Consider the following 19,816-nt stretch of genomic DNA (forward strand, 5'->3'; position numbering starts at 1 on the left):
TTTAAACTGTGGATTGTTTCCATTACTTAATTTGCATTGTTTTTTCTTTTTTGTGCTTTTTGTCCCTTGTTTAAAGGAACGTGTTCAGAAATCTTTTCCCCATCCAATTGATAAGTGGGCAATAGCTGATGCCCAGTCTGCAATTGAAAAAAAAAAGAGAAGAAACCCTTTATCCCTTCCAGTTGACAAAATCCATCCTCTATTAAAGGTAAAGCTTGAAAAATATATGCAACTCAATTTTTAGAAGGCAAAATGTTTTGCATCATATGTTTTCTTTGAGACTTGTTGGGTGGGAGGGAGAATTTTTACTACTTATTTTTTTCTCATTCTTCACAGGAAGATTTCCTGGCCAAGTTAGGTTCCACTGCTTTTTGGGGACTAGATGAGATGTCCTCTGATATCGAACCCCTGAGATTCACTCTGATTCTAGCAGGATTTCTCTGCTCTAGTGTGTGTCTTACATGTACCCCCAGTTTTAAGCCCATTGCTTCCAAGATGTACCTGTGTTATAGAGCGCTAACATATATTTTTATTTCTAATTTCAGAGTGCTCATATTTCTCTCTCTCTCTCTGCTTTTACTTATTGAGTTTATATATTAATTTTGCTGTGGGTTAATTTATTTCAAGACAAAAAAAAAGAAATTCCTGTTGAGATACTCCTGTCTCTATAATCATTCTACACTTTAATCTCTATCTTTAACTACATATAGCTGTTAAAAATCACTGTTTGTCTAGATATAAACATTGGGGCCAAAAAATGATGTGGAGTGAGTTTTAAAGCAAAACTGAAAGCATTACTGAAATAGCCTTGCTGTAAGCAGCTTGGGCAGCAGACTCACAGAACCAGCAGGGGGGCAATTGGATCATTTGAGAGCTTGCTCAGCCAGAACACAGGAGATACTAAAGCTTCTTGTGTCCAGCTACGTAAGAAAGTTTAACATAGTAAGCCAATCTGTTAGGAGGCTATTGTCAAATGCAGTAGCAGATACAGGGTCCTGAGAGCAACCTTGACCAAGGGTAACTGACTCCCTCCCACCCCTGGGGCTTTGCTTCTGATATAATCTGCCAGCGTACATAATTTCTCACCTTTATAGGCTGGTAATTTGGTAATTCCTTAACTGTTACCCATCAAATTTACCAAAATGAGGACTATCCACTGCAACTGTTATGGAGCATTTATATTGAGGGTAATCATATGGAAACTTAAGGCTTGCCCCATTTGTTTACAACTCTCTACCTTGGAAAAGGAACTGGCTGAAGTTAAAGCTGAATTAGCTTCAATAAAGAAAGTCCCAGCCACTTTACATTATTCAGGAATTAATTACCCATTAACACAGAATAACCAAAAGTCAAGGAAAAAGATTTACTGTGGGCTCAGGAAGTATAAGACCTGTGACCCACAGACACCCGTTATTGACAGCTGTGCATCCCACAACTCTACACCCCCCACTCACACAGGACATTAAGGAACTCAAAAAACAGTACTACAGTGGGCTCTGGAAGAATTAGACCTGTGATCCAGAGACACACTGTATCAAGTGCAACAAGTACAAAATTCCTTCTCTGTATTAAATACTGAATAAATTCTTGAAAAAAAGATTGAAGTGTTATCTGAAAAGAGAGAAGAATCCCAATGCTTACAGAAATTCCAGATCAGAAACCAAAGAAAAAAAGCTCACTGAGATGGATGATTCAATCAAAGGCACTAATCTTTCCCCTTGCACAAATGCAAAGGGAAAAGTGGATAACAAAACTCAGAGGTCACAAAAAGAGTCCAGGCACAGCAGTAAACTGAACAAAGAAAGCTGGAAAGCTATGAGCACAAATGCTCGTAGTTTGGGCAATAAAATTTCAGATTTGCAAGCCCTAATGGTGGAGGCAAACTTGGACGTTGTTGCTGTCACAGAAACGTGGTTTACGGAATCTCATGACTGTGATACTGCAATACCAGGCTATAACTTGTTAAGGAAGGACAGAGAGGATAGGAAAGGGGGAGGAGTGGCTCTTTGTCAGAAACAATATCCAACACTATATAAAAAAAAATCACATACAGCAACGTGATCAATAGTAGGACGGATTTGCCCTCATAAGTGAGTGACTATACATATACACCCAAACCGGTGTTTCAAATCTCTTAAGCACTTTGATTTATGTGCAAGCGCTCATTAGAATAATCATAGGGTATCCCAATTTCTCTTTTTTTTGTTTGATTTTTTGAGAGTCCTTTTGTTTTAAAGCACGTAATATGCTGTACTTAAACACACATGGAAAGACACCGCTGGTGTTTCGAGAAACTCTTCTTCAGGGGCCTTAGAGTGGGCTAGAAATGAAGAAACCAACTCCTATGGTATACGGCATAGAACATACCTCACCAGTTTTTTTAATTTCGGTGGAGAAACAATATCCAAGCATCTGAGCTGCAAGGAAGATAGGGCAATGAAGAAGCACTATTGGCCGACCTAAAAAAAGATGGGGCATCCATTTTTATTGGAGTGGTTTACAGGCCTCCAAACCAAAAGGAAGAACTGGACAGAGATCTGATTGAAAACATCCAAAACATAGGAAAGAAGGGAGAAGTGGTGATCGTTGGAGACTTTTAAAATGCCTGATGTAGATGGGGAATTCCATCTGCAGAATCTAATAATAGTAGAGAAATAGTGGAGGCCCTGCTACTAGCTTAGTTCAAACAAATGGTAATGGAACCCACGAGAGAAGGAGCTATACTCGACTTAGTGCTCACTCATGGAGATAATGTCTCTGATGTCCAGGTGGGCGCCCACCTCAGAAGCAGTGATCATCAAACGGTTTGGTTTAATATCACAAAAAGGATATGGAAAAGAAGCACAAAGACCCGGGTTTTGCAGTTCAAAAACACAGACTTTGGTGAAATGGGGAAGTACCTGGAGGAAGAACTAAAAGGCTGGGGGAAAGAGAGAGATGTGGATCAACAGTGGACCAATCTAAAAGGAGCAATTATCAAGGCAACTAATCTATATGTTAGGTTTCATTTTTCTTTTGCTTTTCTTTACTTTTCTATTTGCTTCTCAAAGGAGGTGGCTGACAAAATAAAGGCTAGAACAGCGTTCAAGAAATATAAAAGATCCCAAAGGGAGGAGCACAAGGAAGAAAATCTGGTAGAACTGAGGCTGACGAAGAAAGTAATCAAGATGACAAAAAGTCAAGCAGAAGAGGTAAAGAGAGGTGATACAACATTTTTCAGATACATCAGTGAAAGGAGAAAAGTCCAAAGTGGTATAATGAAATTGAAAGATGAAAAGAATCAATGTGTGGAGACGAAGAAATGGCAGAAATATTAAACAAATACTTCAGTTCGGTGTTCACTAAAGAGGACCCTGGAGATGGACCGTCGCTAGTTAACAAGAAACTGGAGGGGAATGGAGTAGATGTAACTTCATGTACAGTAGAGAATGTATGGGAAGAGCTGGGGAAAGTGAAAGTGGACAAAGCCAAGGGGCCTGATGAGGTTCATCCCAGGATACTGAGGGAGCTTAGAGATGTGCTGGCGAGTCCGCTGTGTGACCTGTTCAATAGATCCCTAGAAAAGGGAGTGGTGCCGAGTGATTGGAGAAGAGTGGTGGTGGTCCCGCTTCACAAGAGTGGGAACAGATAAGAGGCTGGTAACTACAGACCGGTCAGCCTCACCTTGGTGGTGGGAAAAGTAATGGAATAACTGTTGAAAGAAAGAATAGTGAACTATCTACAGTTGCGAGAATTGCTGAACCAGAGGCAGCATGGATTCACCAGGGGAAGATCCTGTCAGACAAATCTGATTGACTTTTTTGACTGGGTAACTAAGGAATTGGATCAAGGAAGAGCGCTCGATGTCATCTACTTAGATTTCAGCAAGGCTTTTGATACAGTCTCGCACAGGAGACTGGTGAATAAAATAAGTTTAGGAGTGAGTGCCGAGGTGGTGACCTGGATTGCAAACTGGTTGAAGGACAGAAAACAATGTGTGATGGTAAATGAAACTTACTCTGAAGAGAGCGGTGTTGAGCAGAGTGCTGCAGGGATCGGTGTTGGGACCGGTCCTGTTCAATATCTTTGTGAGCGACATTGTGGACGGGATAGAAGGTAAGGTTTGTCTTTTTGCAGATGACACTAAGATCTGCAACAGAGTGGACATGCCGGAAGGAGTGGAGAGAAGGAGACTGGATTTAAGGAAGCTGGAAGAGTGGTCAAAGATATGGCAGCTGAGATTCAATGCTAAGAAGTGCAGCGTCATGCACATGGGGTGTGGAAATCTGAAAGAACTGTATTCGATGGGGGGAGTAGGGCTGATATATACGGAGCAGGAGAGAGACCTTGGGGTGATAGTCTCTAATGATCTGAAGTCGGCAAAACAGTGTGACAAGGCGATAGCTAAAGCCAGAAGAATGCTGGGCTGCTTAGAGAGAGGAATATCGAGCAAGAAAAGGGAAGTGATAATCCCCTTGTACAGGTCCTTGGTGAGGCCTCAACTGTGTTCAGTTCTGGAGACCGTATCTCCGAAGGGACAGAGACAGGATGGAGGCGGTCCAGAGAAGGGCGACCAAAAAGGTGGAGGATCTTCATCGAATGACTTATGAGGAGAGATTGAAGAATCTAAATATGTACACCCTGGAGGAAAGGAGGAGCATGGGTGATATGATTCAGACTTTCAGATACTTCAAAGGTTTTAATGATCCAAAGACAATGACAAACCTTTTCCGTTGCAAAAAAATCAGCAGAACCAGGGGTCACGATTTAAAACTTCAGGGAGGAAGACTCAGAACCAATGTCAGGAAGTATTTCTTCACGGAGAGGGTGGTGGATGCCTGGAATGCCCTTCCGGAGGAAGTGGTGAAGACCAAAACTGTGAAGGATTTCAAAGGGGCGTGGGATAAACACTGTTTATCCTTAATATCTAGAGGATGTGAATGAAGAGAAGAGGCAAGGGGTGGCTTGCTTGCGGGAATGACGGCTACTACCTGGAAATTAATATCCTTATTCAATAAACATACACACATTTAATGCGACTCCAATATTGCTCTATGCTTCAACGGCAAGAGGAAATGTGGAAAAAAGGATTTGCATTCACAAAAAAGCAGGGGAGTAGCTGGCTTGTTACGGCAGTTACTACCCCAAATCAAATAAGCCTGATACTTCACTTTCAATGCACATCCAGCATAGCTCTCTCCTTCAGCGGCAGGGAAAATGAAGAAAAGATGATTTATATTCAGCATCAACCAACAAGGAATGAATTACATAGTCTGGGTAAACAAGCATGGGAGTAGCTGGCTTGTTACGGCGGTTACTACCCCAAATCAGTTAAGCATGACTTGGAATAACTATCCAGCGCAGCTCACTGCTTCAGCAACAGAGTGAATTAAGTAAAGAGGATTTTTATTCAGACAACCAACAATGGCTGAATTGCACATGCAGGGTAAACAAACGGGAGTAGCTTGCTTATTACGGCAGTTACTACCCCAAACCAATTAGCTAGATACTTCACTTAGATGCAGCTCCAGCACTGCTGTCTGCATCGATGGTGGGGGTGGAAGGGAATTGGAACCAAAAAGTTACCAATAAGGGCCCTGACCTCAGCGGTCAGAGTAACAGATTATGAAAACAAATAGGTGTGAAAGCTTGCTGGGCAGACTGGATGGGCCATTTGGTCGTCTTCTGCCATCACTTCTTTGTCACTTTTATGTGATTCCCAACCTTTTTTTGTATCGTGGCATACCCGGCAAAGCGTTCACTTCATCCTAGTACACCATCACCATCATCTTCTCTTTCCTCTCCCCCTATTTCTGGTGGCATTGTTTCCTCTCCATCTACCTCTAATATTATCACTCTTCCTTTTCTTTCACCCTACCCCTGGCACCATCACCTTCTTTTCCCATCCCTCTTCCTTCCTCCACCCCCCCCTCCAGGCATCAGCACCTCTTTACCTCTCCATCCATTCTCCCTGGTGGTGTCACCTTCTTTTCCTTTCCCTTGGTGGCAGCATCTTTCCCTGTACGTACCTGGATCAGTCCAGACAGTGGGTTATATCCCCCGACCAGCAGATGGAGTCAGAACAGAGTTTGAGAGCGTCAGCATATAGAGTAGTGCACCCTCTGCTGGAGCTCATTATTCTTCTGACTCAAGCAGATGTGAGCAGGGGGATCCACAAGCCCCCCCAGATTGACAGGGTTTCTTCATTTTTGGTTATTTCTTTCTTTTTCTCCACAGTATTTCCCTGTCTTATGTTTCTCTTCATTTTGGATCCTTAAAATTAAAAAAAAAAAAAGACTTTTCAATTTTTGAGGAGGCGTGTGTCTGGCGCTGCCTTCTCTATTCTGTACTCCTTTCCTCTTCCGTTGGGGTAAGTGGACGTTTTTTGAGTTTCTTTCTCCACAGGTTCGCTTCTTTTTGGTGGTGCCCTGTGGATGCCGGTGGTTCCGGCCGCTCCACGTGTGGTTTGTGGGTCCCGCGGTTCGCAAGCTCCGCCCGTGGGTGTGTGCTCAACTGAAACGGGGGTTTCCCCCCGCAGTTCCTGGACCCCTTCGATGGGATGTTAGGGCCATTCCAGGCCCCCCCGCGGCACTATCTCATTTTTGCCCCCCCCCCCGAGGCTTTTTTCCTGGTGCTGACATGCTGCGGTCCTCAAGGTGAGGCCTGCGGTGAACCGGGGAATCAATTTCTGAGGGAGGGGCTTTGTGAGCGGTGCTTCCCCGACGGGGAAGGCACCCTGCAGTCCTCCGGTGTGATTTCGGACCTGCCTCCTCCTCAGCCCGGGCGGCGCGGGCCGGCCACGATGCCGCCTTTGGCGGGAACGGCGGCCATTTTAGGGGGACAGCGTGAGACGGACTCGCTCCCAGATGCAGACAGGATTGGTTGCACTGGCTCTCAACAGGCTTTGCCCTCGGCGGGGGGTTTGCCCGACCGGGGCTACCAGGATGGTCCCCCCCCCCCCCCCCCAGGGATTCCAATCAGCTCCCCGTTCTTCTCACCTGATTTTATTCTGGCAATGCACATGGCTTATTTGCAGGGTATGGGAGCACAGGCGCCGAATCCCCTGGGGGCCCCTCCCCCCAAGGTTCCTAAACTTGCTGTTGGTCTCACCGCCTCGCCCGTTACGCCTGGATCCCTGCCGAGTCCCTCTCCCGTGCCTCCCCGCCGTACCACGGGGGCGGCTTCGCCGGTGAGAGACGACTCCCCCGGAACCCCCGGAGGCGCATCCGGATGGACATACGGAGGGGGACGACTCTCGAGCCCTACGGATTTTTCAAAAAAAAGAGCTGGATGAACTCATCCACCATATTATTGAGCTGGACCTCGACCCACCTCCAGATTTGCCGATCCCTGTGGCTCCTGCCGTCGCCACCTCTTCTCGCAAAGGGGATCCAGTACTTGCCGCCCTCCGTCCTAGGGCAAGGGCTTTCCCTATCCATGAGTCCTTCCTACAGCTTCTCACCAGGGAGTGGGACACTCCCGAGGCGTCCTTGAAGGTCACACGCGCCATGGAAAAGCTATACCCGCTCCCTGAGGATTTTTTGGATCTTATCAAGGTGCCCAAGGTGGATTCAGCGGTGTCAGCAGTGACCAAGAGGACGACCATCCCGGTCACGGGTGGAACGGCCCTGCGGGATACGCAGGACCGTAAACTAGAAACCTTCCTCAAGAGGGTCTTCGAAGTCTCTGTCCTAGGTATGCGGGCCGTGATGTGCAGTTCGCTCGCGCAAAGGGCCAGCTTACTCTGGGTACAGCAGCTTCTCACCTCTCAGGAGTTGCCCCCCGAAGAGGCCGCCCAGGCGGACCGTCTGGAATCTGCCATAGCATACGGGGCGGACGCCTTGTATGATCTCTTTCGCGTAATGGCGCGGTCCATGGTTTCTGTTGTAGCAGCCCGACGGCTCTTGTGGCTTCGCAACTGGGCGGCGGATGCTTCCTCCAAGTCGAGCCTTGGCTCCCCTCCCCTTTTGGGGGAAGTTTTTATTTGGAGAGGACCTGGATCAGATCAAGTCACGGGGGGAAAATTCGGTGCATCGGCTGCCGGAGGATAGACAGCGTTCCTTCAGGTCATTTTCTTCCGGTAGAACCAGGGCTAGGGCACAGCGACATTATAGGTCTTACCGGCAGTCCGGTTCCCGGACACAGCCGACGAGATCCCAGCCTTGGTCTTGTTCCTTTCGTGGGCGGAGGCCCGTGAGAGAGGGTCCAGGGCAGGGAAATCCGCCCACAAAATCCTCCCAATGATGCCAAAAGAGCCCACTTCTCACCTCCCCGGATCGGAGGCTGCCTCATGGACTTCTACGAGGAGTAGGCAGTTATCTCCACGGACCAGTGGGTGCTGGACACCGTAAGAGACTGTTACGCCTTGGAGTTTGTCCGCCCCCCGAGGGACCGGTTCATCTTCTCCCCCTGCGGTTCGGATCTCAAGAGGATAGCGGTTCAACAAACACTAGACCGTCTGCAGGAAATAGGGGCCATCGTTCCCGTCCCCTTCGTGGGCTTGGGCCACTATTCCATTTACTTCATCGTTCCCAAAAAGGACGGTTCCTTTCGGCCCATCCTGGACTTGCAGGAGGTAAACAAGGCCCTCAGGGTCAGCCGGTTCCGCATGGAGACTCTTCGATCAGTGATTGCCGCAGTGCACAAGGGAGATTTCCTCGCTTCTCTGGATCTCTCGGAAGCATACTTGCACATTCCCATCCTGCTGGCTCACCGGCGGTATCTTCGCTTCAAGATTTTCGGTCAAAACTTTCAGTTCAAAGCGCTTCCCTTCGGTTTGGCGACCGCACCTCGGACATTCACAAAGATCATGGTAGTGGTGGTGGCGGCACTCCGCAAGGAGGGTATCCTAGTACATCCATACTTTGACTGGCTGATTCGAGCGAAGTCTTTCTCACATGGTCAGACCTCAGTGACCAGAGTAGTACAATTCCTACGCTCTCTGGGCTGGGTGGTGAACCTTCTAAAGAGTTCCCTTGTGCCCTCGCAACACCTGGATTTCTTAGGAGCGAGCTTCGATAGCCGGCGGGGTATGGTGTTCCTGCGCCAGGACAAGGCGCAAGCCCTGAGGGAGCATGTGTCTCTGTTTTCGTCTTTTGAAGAACCAACCGCCTGGAATTATCTGCAGCTTCTGGGAGTAATGGCCTCCACCATCGACATGGTACCCTGGGCGTTTGCACACCTGCGTCCACTGCAGGCGTCCCTGCTATCCCGTTGGAAACCAGTCTCCCAGGAGTATCAGGTGATCCTGCCGCTTCCACCATTAGCCAGGAAAAGCCTGGATTGGTGGCTTGTCCCCTCGCATCTGGCTCGGGGAGTCGCGCTCGAGGTTCCCAATTGGGTGGTGGTGACCACTGATGCCAGCCTCACGGGATGAGGCGCCGTCTGCGAAAGAAGCGCCACGCAGGGGACTTGGACGCCAGAGGTGGCAAAGTGGCCGATCAATCGCCTGGAAACGAGAGCCGTGCGTTTCGCTCTCCAGCGTTTTCTTCCCCTGGTGCGACACAGAGGTGAGGATCCTCTCGGACAATGCCACCACCGTGGCCTTCATCAATCGTCAAGGGGGGACAAGAAGCAAGCATGTCTCCCTCGAGTCTACTCCCCTGATGGAGTGGGCGGAGAGCAATCTTGTTCGGATAGCGGCCTCTCACATCGCCGGGGTGGACAACGTTCAGGCGAACTTCCTGAGTCGTCAACAGCTAGACCCCGGCGAGTGTGCTCTCTCAGAGGCAATACATCTCATCGTCCGTCGTTGGGGGACTCCACTTCTCGATCTAATGGCGACCTTTCTCAACGCCAAGGCTCCACGCTTCTTCAGCCGCAGAACAGGGCGCGGCGCGGAGGGGGTGGATGCCCTCGCCGTTCCGTGGCCGTCGGATCAACTGCTCTATGTGTTTCCTCCTTGGCCTCTGGTCGGCAAGGTTCTCCGCAGGTTGGAACATCGAGGGACTGTAATTCTCGTCACCCCGCAATGGCCCCGTCGGCCATGTTTCGCAGATCTACTTCAGATGACGGTGGACGGCCCACTTCGCCTGTCCCATCTTCCTCATCTTCTGCGTTAGGGGCCGGTATTTTTCGAGCAGGCAGAACTCTTCTGTCTTGCGGCCTGGCTTTTGAACGGCGCCGTCTCCGCCACAGAGGCTACCTGGAGACAGTGATCTCAACGAAGCTTCGTTTCCGCAAGCCTTCGACCTCCGTCGCTGGTGCTCCGACTGCGGGGTCCAAACCATGGAGGCGACTGTCCCGCTGAACCTTCATTTCCTACAGGATGGTCTGGATAAGGGTCTCGCCTATAATTCGCTCCGGGTTCAGGTGGCGGCCTTGAATGTCTTGGTACAGAAGGACTGCTCTCTCCCCCTTCAGCCGGATATCGCTCGTTTTCTGAAGGGTGCCAAACACCTACGGCCACCGGTCAGGGATCCTTTCCCTTCTTAGAGCCTCAACTTGGTGCTGCGAACGCTGTCAGGCCCTCCTTTTGAACCCCTGAGGGGGTCCTCCCTCAAGGACCTGACCCTCAAGACTGTTTTCCTGGTAGCCATCTCTTCTGCTTGCCGGATCTCAGAGCTCCAAGCCTTGTCCTGCCGGGACCCTTATCTGCGTTTCTCCGACTCCGGGTTTCCCTTCATACGGTGCCATCCTTCCTACCAAAGGTGGTCCCTGCCTTCCACGTCAATCAAACGGTGGAGCTTCCAGCGTTCGCTCCAGAGGAACCCCGGTCTCTCCGGCTCCTGGACGTCAAGCGTGTGCTGCTCCATTACCTGGAGGTTACCAATGACTTCCGGGTATCCGATCATTTGTTTGTCCTCTGGTCAGGACCGAGGAGAGGTTCTCAGGCATCCAAGACTACTATTGCGCGCTGGATAAAGGACGCCATCTCATCGGCTTACATTGCGGCGGGGCGGGTGCCGCCTCGCAGCGTGTCGGCTCATTGCACGCGATCCCAAGCGGCGTTGTGGGCGGAATCTCGCTCCGTGCGGCGACGTGGAAGTCGTTGCACACTTTTCCAAGACATTACAGACTACACCTGGCACCTCAGTACACAGGTTCTTTTGGCGATCAAGTTCTCCGAGCAGGTCTCTCAGGACCCCACCCGGTTTAGGGAAGCTTGGGTACATCCCACTGTCTGGACTGATCCAGGTACGTACAGGGAAAAGATAATTATTCCTTACCTGCTAATTTTCGTTCCTGTAGTACCATGGATCAGTCCAGACGCCCGCCACTAGGGGTTTCATTCGGTCCTGCTCGGATTATTCCAGGTAACTTTCATTCTGTTTGTCTCTGATTATTGTTACTGTTCACAGCTCCTCACAAGTTGACTGTTGGTGGTCCCGTTGACAGTTTGTTTACTTATATCTTTCTCTGTTCCTTTTTGGGGACGGATCTGGATCCAAAATGTTGTGTTTTGCTTTTGGGCTTTGCTATGCATAATACTGAGCTCCAGCAGAGGGTGCACTACTCTATATGCTGACGCTCTCAAACTCTGTTCTGACTCCATCTGCTGGTCGGGAGATATAACCCACTGTCTGGACTGATCCATGGTACTACAGGAACGAAAATTAGCAGGTAAGGAATAATTTTCTTTTCCTCTCCCTTTCTGGCATAATCACCACCTTTCTTTCCTTTTCCCTATCCCTCCACCCTTCTGGCATCACCACCATCACCTCTTACCCTTCACCTTATTTCCTTTCCACTGCCCAAACTCTCTAACATCACACACTGGCATAATCACCACCTTCTCCCTCCAGCCCTGGCATCATCACCTTCCTTTCCCCCTCTCTCCAACTCTCTAACATCACACACTGGCATAATCACCACCTTCTCCCTCCAGCCCTGGTATCATCACCTTCATTTCCCCCTCTCTCCAACTTTCTGGTATTATCAACCTTCTATCCTCCGGCATCATTACCAACACCTTTCTCCCTCCATCACCTGGCATCAACATCACCTGGCAGCACACCTTCACCCTCCTGGTATCATCACTGACTCTGCTTTCTCTTCCCTCTCCCCTGGCATCATCACCTTTTTCCCTTCCTTTTACCGCTGATGGTATATCATCACTTTCCTTGTCCCTTTACTCAGCCCTCTATTCCTTTTCATTATCACCTTCCCTTCCTTCTCTTCCCCCCTACACTTTGTGGTATATCCTCCTGCCCCCCCTCCCCCCGGCACATTCAACTGTTGCTTCTTCCTATCCCTTCCCTCTCCAGAGCCGGCAGAAGTCTTGCTTCCTCCTCTGCCAGCTTGCCTCTACAAACGTAACACGAGGCCAGCAAGTTTGGTAAGAGAGGGGGAAACGGATAGGCACTGCTCTTTGACCCTCTTTGCTGGCAGAAAGTCATTTTGGAGACAGGAAGGAAAGAAACAGCAGACTGCTCGCGACGCAACTTTTCATCCCTGGCTCTTCTCGTGACACACCTGCAAGTCAGTCACGACACATGGGTTGGGAAACACTGCTATAGTATATGTTGTCCCTAAATGATAGGCAGAACTGTTCACTTGAGATTTCATGTTTAGTTTGTTGTGCAGTCTAACTACTCATTAAATTGCAGAATCTGATATCTAAAAATGTTTATTTTCCCATTAAGGTTTGTGAAAAATATTTGGTTCTTAAATCCTTTGTACATGTTTCTTTTAGCTCAGTGATGAATATTTTTTACCTCAAGAACCACAGAGTGCCTAACATTACCAGGCTGGTGTATGTTATGTCAGTGGAATTTCATGCATTTACAGTAAGAAATTCTATTTGTCTCAGTAGAATTTGGTCCTCTTCGTATTGGATGAGAAGTGTTATCCAAAACAAAGCAACATTATGCTTTCTTTTATGTTAATTTCTCTTTAAGGCAGCACATCATTACAAGAGATACTTCATATTCAGCTCTTATTAATTGAAGAGAACATTCTTAGGTCCCTGTTTAGTAGTCTGGCGAGCAACAGTATCATGTAGTAAAGTTACTTGGATAACTTGAGCCAAATATTCAGTGGGAGAAATATGTTAGGGCTGGCTCTGGGGCAAACAGCTCCCTGGCTGAAAATAGTTAATGCCACCCCCTCTCCATTCATTTTCTCTCCTCTATCCCTCCCTCTAGGTATTCTCTCACTTCTTCCTCCTCCAGATACACTTTTTCCCCTGTAGATAAGCAGCATGAATTAGCCATGCTGTCTGGGTACGTCCTCTGTACCACTAGGTGGCGGAACTCTCTAAGATCACCAAAGTCTTTTATTGAGGTGTTCCTTCTTGTATCGTCCTGTGTTTCCCTGAGGCTCCTCAGTCTGTTTTTTCTGCGCAACTGACTGCACGCGGAGCTCTCATGTCCTGTGAGAAAACTATTACTCTGTGAATAAAACGTGACTGAAAGTGACTAAAAACCAGCAGAATACCACAAGGAGACTTCATAACTTAAAATGCCTCGTCCACCGGGCTTTGTTTTGTTTCTGTGGTAAAATAATGTCTATCACCGATGGACATCAAGTCTGCTATATCTGCCTCAGTCCCCAATCATGACCAGGTAAATTGCAGGGACTGTGGACACATGTCCCCACGGGCACAGTGCCAGAGAGCTGTCCGAATAGCTCAGAGGAGAACCATTGGGCTCTTATGCCCCCTCTGAGGCTTCAGCCAGGTCATCACCGGGACCATCCAGGAAGTCCTAAGGCCCCATTTCATCGAAGGGCCATTTCTGCGGACCCCTTGGGTCAAAAAAACCCAGCACCGAAGCGAGCGTGGTCATCATTGACGCCGGCACGGGAGACGCACCGCCGACTCAGAGGCCACATTCTGCGTCGACACCGAATCGAAGCATCAACAAGTCCAAAAAATGCAGACGCTTCGACGCAGCTACTGAGCATTGATGCTCAGGGGATGTCGCGTCGCAATCAAGTACTACCAGCATACCAAAGATTCCTTCGAGGCCTCCTTTGACTCAACCCAACACAGAGCCTCTGCCACTGATGGTGCTGACTCAGTCTACATCAAACAACCCAATAAACATTCCACTGGGCATAAGAGACCAAGGGATCCTTCCCCACTACTTGTAGTCATCTTGGGCGATAGTCCATCTCCTCCAAGGCTCTCCAGAAGTTCTTCAGTCTCTCGGAAGTTTTTTAGGGACTATCTGCAGCCTCACACCGCCGCAGGGGGTTCTGCTTTACAAGATCCCCTTTACGGAAAGACTACCAGCCTCCCGATAGACAGTGGTCATCCAAGAGGACCGGACAGCGACACTTTGCGGCATTACCTCCATCGGGAATTCAGCTGCAGCAAAGGCAGTCTCCTGCATCGTGTTCCACCTCTGAAGCAATATCTCAAATTTCAAAAATCATGTCTCAATTCCTTGCATCAGTGGAGCAGCAGTACCAGCAACCAACTCACAAACCTCAGGAGCAGCCAAGGAGGCCTTTACCTCCTGCAGAAGATCCCATTTCTTCTTTGCCTGGTTCATCAACAGGTTACCCATCTGACCTATAAGAGATTCCACCAGAACCAGTATCCCCCTGGAGGACGTCACTTATTCGCAGTTTTTAGAAAAAGTGGGCCAACAGCTTGAGGTGGAGACCAGTAAAATAGCAGATCCTAGGCAGGAAATGCTTGGGATCCTTAAAATATTTGACAGTCCAGTCGAACCCACTGCATTACCATCCCACTCGGTATTTGATTCCGATATGGAAAAAGTGAGGTAATCTCCTTTCTCCACAACATCAAATTCAAGGAAAAACGACCTTAAATATAGGATGCAAGACTTCCTTTTTATGCGACCATCCAGCTCCCACATGTGTCTGTAGTTGTCGAATTGGAAATGCAGAAAGCTAAGAAGTCAAGGTTACGTTCGAACACCCACGGCCCCCCCTCCCCCCCCCCCCAGGGTGAGATAACAAATGTCTAGATGACTTCGCAAGGAAATCGTTCCAATCAGACATGTTGAATGCAAAGATTCAAAACCAATTCTTTGTCGCTCAGTATTTGTTTGAATGCCTGCAGTCTCTAAAACCCCTCTTGCTAGGTGGTTCTATAGATGCTAGCCCCCCTCAGGAATTTTATGACATGGAGGAGGGCCGTCATCTCTTATGTTCTGTCTATGAGGGATTCAAAAGGCCTGCAAAGACCATGGCTAATGCCATAGCGGCAAAAAGACTGGCATGGTTAAAAGCAAGTGCCATAAGGGAAGATGTGTAAGACAAGCTAGCTAATCTTCTCTGCTGCCCGGATAACCTGTTCGGTGACAGGCACACACATCAGCCTTATACTACTTACCGGCCTCAACAATAGCAACCTGGCTGCCAGCAGCTTTACCAGCAACAGGGTCCACACCATTGCCCTCGTATACCCCGTCAACCACTCCACCGACAGACCCTCATCCCCCTAAAAACCAGCAGAGTTTTTAGGGCTACCCTTGTCACCGCTACCGACAACAGCAGTAGGGGGACGGCTGTCCTTATTCCTTCCAGAATGGAACAGAATAACATCTGACCTTTGAGTCCTGATCATAATAAAGAAAGGATATTCTCTCAACTTTGCATCCCTTCCAACTCTCCCGCTTCGAGTTCCCATGAAACATCATGGTGCACATCTGAGACCTTTTCTTCAAGAGATCGTCCAACTACTTCAACAACAGTGCATACGAGAGTTAACTCCAACCCACTATCAAATGGGATTCTATTCACTATACTTCCTCATCCCCAAAAAATCTGGAGTGCTCCAACCGATTCTGGACCTACGCTCTCTCAACAAGTACAGAGAGAGAAATTCAAAATGACCTCTCTCAAATCCATTCTTCCTTTCCTTCGACACAGGAACTGGATGTGTTCGCTGGATTTAAAGTTTCTCACAGGACAAGCAGGATGGTAGTCCTCACATATGGGTGACATCACAGGATGGAGCCCAATCACGGAAAACTTCTGTCAGAGTTTCCAGAACTTTGACTGGCCCCTACTGGGCAAGCCCAGCATGGCACTAACCCTGCAGCCAGCAGGGGTCCCCCTTCAGTCTTCTTTTTTCTGCACAGCAGTAGCCTTGCAGTAAAGGAGCTCTGAAGAGATTCCAGACAGGAATTTTCCTCACGGAATTACTTAGTTAAGTTGCCCTACAGGGGTCCATCTAACTTTTCTCAGTCCGCGGTACTCCAGTAAGTTTTTACCCCTTTTCCATCAGTTACCATTGAGCTTGGCCCTCGCGGCCTACTGGCCGTCGACCGTACCGCGGCTCGATTTTTTTCCATGGTGTAGGGGTTTCGTCGGTGCCCAGACTGTACCCCGCATCATGTCTATCACAGACCCCCATAAAGTCTGTGTAATGTGTCTAGGATATGAGCATGATGTCTTGACCTGCACCAAATGTGCTCTAATGAAACCGAAGGGTCGCAAGGCCAGAATGGAGAAGATGGAACTTCTCTTCCGTGCTCAAACCCCGACTCTGTCCATTGTATCGACGTCGTCAGAACCGGCATCTACCACCGACCCGTGACTGACCAGCATTAACGACTTCTCGGCTATCGACACCCTCTACTTTACCTCAGGATCGCGGGGATCGCAGGGAGAAACATCGCCATCAACACTGTGTAAGATTCAGACCCATCAAGGCAGCGAAATCGACCTTGCCATCATTCGAGCCGCCATCGAAAAAGCCCCATCCAGAAAAGGCATCAACCCTTTCTGCGACCGGGTCATGGAGGCAACCCTCACCCGGATGGGTATCGGGAGCCACGACTCCGCCTTTAACAGTGGTCCTTCCAGCTATGCCTCTTCCTCCTTCTGTTCCGGAGCCGGGGCTGCTTGCTCCAGGTTTCCGAGAAGAACTGGACCAGAGGGTTCAGGAGGTCATTGACAAGGCGATGCAATGTCTTCAGGTTCCTCCAGCACAGACAACGGCACCGCCTCTGGAACCGATCAATGACCCGATTCCGGCAGCGCTGGCACCGCTGCTATCCAGGATGGAAGCGCTTATGGCTGCTTTTCCACTGATGGATCCCGGGTCTCCTATGGCTTCGATGCCCTCCCCACTGACAGCATCATCGGGAGGAGAAACACCATTTCGCATCCCTCCATTGGGAGTTCTGCCTCAGCCATCGATGCCAATACGTCCCTCGCCACCGACCCATCCATCGGTGCCGATACGTCCGGCACCACAGTGTCACCACAGTGTCATCCATCGGTGCCTCCGATGCCATCATCGGTGCCTCCGATGCCATCATCGGTGCCTCCGATAATTCCTCAGATTCCTTCGGAGCCTAGACTGGGTCCTTCAGATATCCAACCACCCTTTTCCCCTCTAGTTCCTAAAGGGACGGGTGCAGATCCTTATGATACCCCAACAGGCACCAATGATTTGCCTTCGCCACCTTCACCCACTAAAAGTAGAAAGTGTTCTCCTCCAGAGGACCTTTCCTTTATAAATTTTGTGAAGGAAATGTCTGAATTGGTTCCCTTCCAATTACAGATGGAACAGGATGATAGGTACCAGATGATGGAGTTGCTCCAATTCCTGGATGCCCCTAAGGTAATCACCTCTATTCCCATTCATCAGGTCCTTCTCGATCTCCTCAAGAAGAACTGGGAACATCCTGGATCAATTGCTCCAGTACACAAAAAAGCTGACACTACCTATTTGGTACAGTCAGCCCCAGGTTTTCAAAAATCACAGCTTGATCACCACTCAGTTGGGGAAGAGTCTGCACAAAAGAGGGCAAAAAGGTCAAAGCCTCACTCTTCCGTTCCTCCTGGAAAGGAACAGAAGTTTCTAGATAACATTGGTTGCCGAGTATTCCAAGGAGTCATGCTGATCTCCCAAATTGCTGCCTATCAGCTTTATATGACCCAATATAATAGGGGCATTTTCAAGCAGATATAGGATTTCTCAGACTCCCTGCCTCAGCAATTTCAAGAACAATTACAAACCCTAGTAAACAAGGGTTTTGAAGCAGGCAAGCATGAGATTAGAACATCTTATGACATCTTTGACACCTCTACCAGAGTGTCTGCAGCTGCTATTTCGGCGAGATGGTGGGCCTGGCTCAAGTCTTCTGACCTACGCCCAGAAGTACAAGACCAGTTATCTGACCTGTCTGAGATAGTGGCAGAATTAAAGGATCATCATGAGACCCTAAGACAGCTCTCTTTGATGCTTTGCAACTTCTCCTCAAAACAACCCTTTAGAAAGGACTCTAAGAAGTCTTCCTTCCGCCCGAAGAAGTCTTATCTGCCACCAACAAGATCCCGTGCCAAGAGACCTTATCAAAAACTGCAGTCTCTTCAAGCCCGTAAACAAAAACCACAGGCAGCTCCTCAACCAGGACCTGCTTCCGGTTTTTGACTTCTACTTAGAGCAGCAGCCAGATTCCTCTGTCGCACATATCAGTGGTAGGTCGATTGTGCCACTTCCGCAACATGTGGCATTCAATCACATCCGACCAATGGGTATTGGCAATCATTGCTCAGGGTTACCATCTCAACTTTCTCGCTCTGCCACCGGACTCCCCACCTCTACAGATGTGGAGAACATCCGAACACTCCATTCTTCTGGATCAAGAGGTTTCCCTCCTCCAGTCAAGAGCAATAGAACCCGTACCATACTGTCAGCAAGGCCTAGGGTTCTATTCCCGGTACTTCCTAATCCCCCCCAAAAATTGGGAGGTGTCCATCCTATTCTGGCCCTGCAGGCCTTCAACAAGTACCTCCAGCGAGAAAAGTTCAAGATGGTCACCTTGGGATCTCTTCTACCTCTTCTACAAAGAGGAGACTGGCTCTGCTCTCTGGACCTCCAGGACGCATATACCCACATTGCGATAAGTCCAGCTCATCGCAAGTACCTGAGGTTCCTAGTAGGCCCCCAAGCACTATCAATACCGAGTGCTTCCATTTGGCCTAGCTTCTGCACCACGAGTCTTTACAAAATGCCTCGTAGTCATCACAGCCTTCCTCAGGACACAAGGTGTTCACGTTTACCCCTATTTGGACGACTGGTTAATCAGGGCTCCCACTCAGCAAACTGCTCTGTCGTCCCTCAGTCTAACCTTTCACATGCTAATTTTGTTAGGATTTCTCGTCAATTACGACAAATCCTACTTAGTCCCATCTCAAACCTTGGCGTTCATTGGGGCAGACTTGGACACCTTCCAGGCAAAAGCTTTCCTACCGTAACAACGAGCACTGACTCTTGTATCTCTTGCTCACCAGCTGCAGTCTCAGCACTCTGCGACAAAACGCCAATTTCTTGTCCTCGGACACGTGGCATCCTCAGTCTGTGTCACACCAATGGCCGGCTTGGCCATGAGACTCATGCACTGGACTCTGAGGTCTCAATGGACTCAAGCTATTCAGCCTCTGTTGACCATTGTCCACGTCACCGACTCACTCCGTCTGTCTCTCGCCTGATGGAAAAATCAGACACATAGAAATGATGGCAGAAGAAGACCAAACAGCCCATCCAGTCTGCCCAGCAAGTTTTGCACTTTTTCACACTTTTTTCTTTTTTTCTCATACTTACCTGTTACTCTTGGCTCTTAGTAACCTTTTGGTTCTATTTCCCTTCCACCCCCACCATTAATGTAGAGAGAAGTGTTGGAACTGCAACTAAGTGAAATATCTAGCTTAATTAGTTAGGGGTAGTAACCGCCACAATAAACAAGCTTACACCCATGCTTGTTTACCCAGAATATGTAATTCAGTCCTTGTTAGTTGTTGTCTGTCTATAGATCCACTTTACTTCATTCCCCCTGCTGTTGAAGCAGAGAGTTATGCTGGGTATGCGTTGAAAGTGAAGTATCAGGCTTATTTGGTTTGTGGTAGTAACCGCCGTAACAAGCAAGCTACTCCCCGTTTTTTTGTGAATGCAAATCCTTTTTTCCAC

At 48.6% G+C, this 19,816-nt stretch overlaps 1 protein-coding gene across 4 annotated transcripts in view; it reads left to right on the plus strand.

The window, feature by feature from the left end:
* The window catches only part of SOS1 (SOS Ras/Rac guanine nucleotide exchange factor 1), a 1,044,495-nt gene that overhangs the window by 281,597 nt on the left and 743,082 nt on the right, over positions 1-19,816 (plus strand). For all 4 annotated transcript variants that reach the window (XM_029594364.1, XM_029594368.1, XM_029594365.1 and 1 more), the window contains one exon: positions 77-208. In XM_029594364.1, coding sequence (XP_029450224.1) covers positions 77-208 — 132 coding nt within the window. The remainder of the gene's footprint in view (positions 1-76; positions 209-19,816) is intronic.

Source organism: Rhinatrema bivittatum, chromosome 3 (genome assembly GCF_901001135.1).
Source record: "Rhinatrema bivittatum chromosome 3, aRhiBiv1.1, whole genome shotgun sequence".
Lineage (NCBI taxonomy): Eukaryota > Metazoa > Chordata > Amphibia > Gymnophiona > Rhinatrematidae > Rhinatrema > Rhinatrema bivittatum.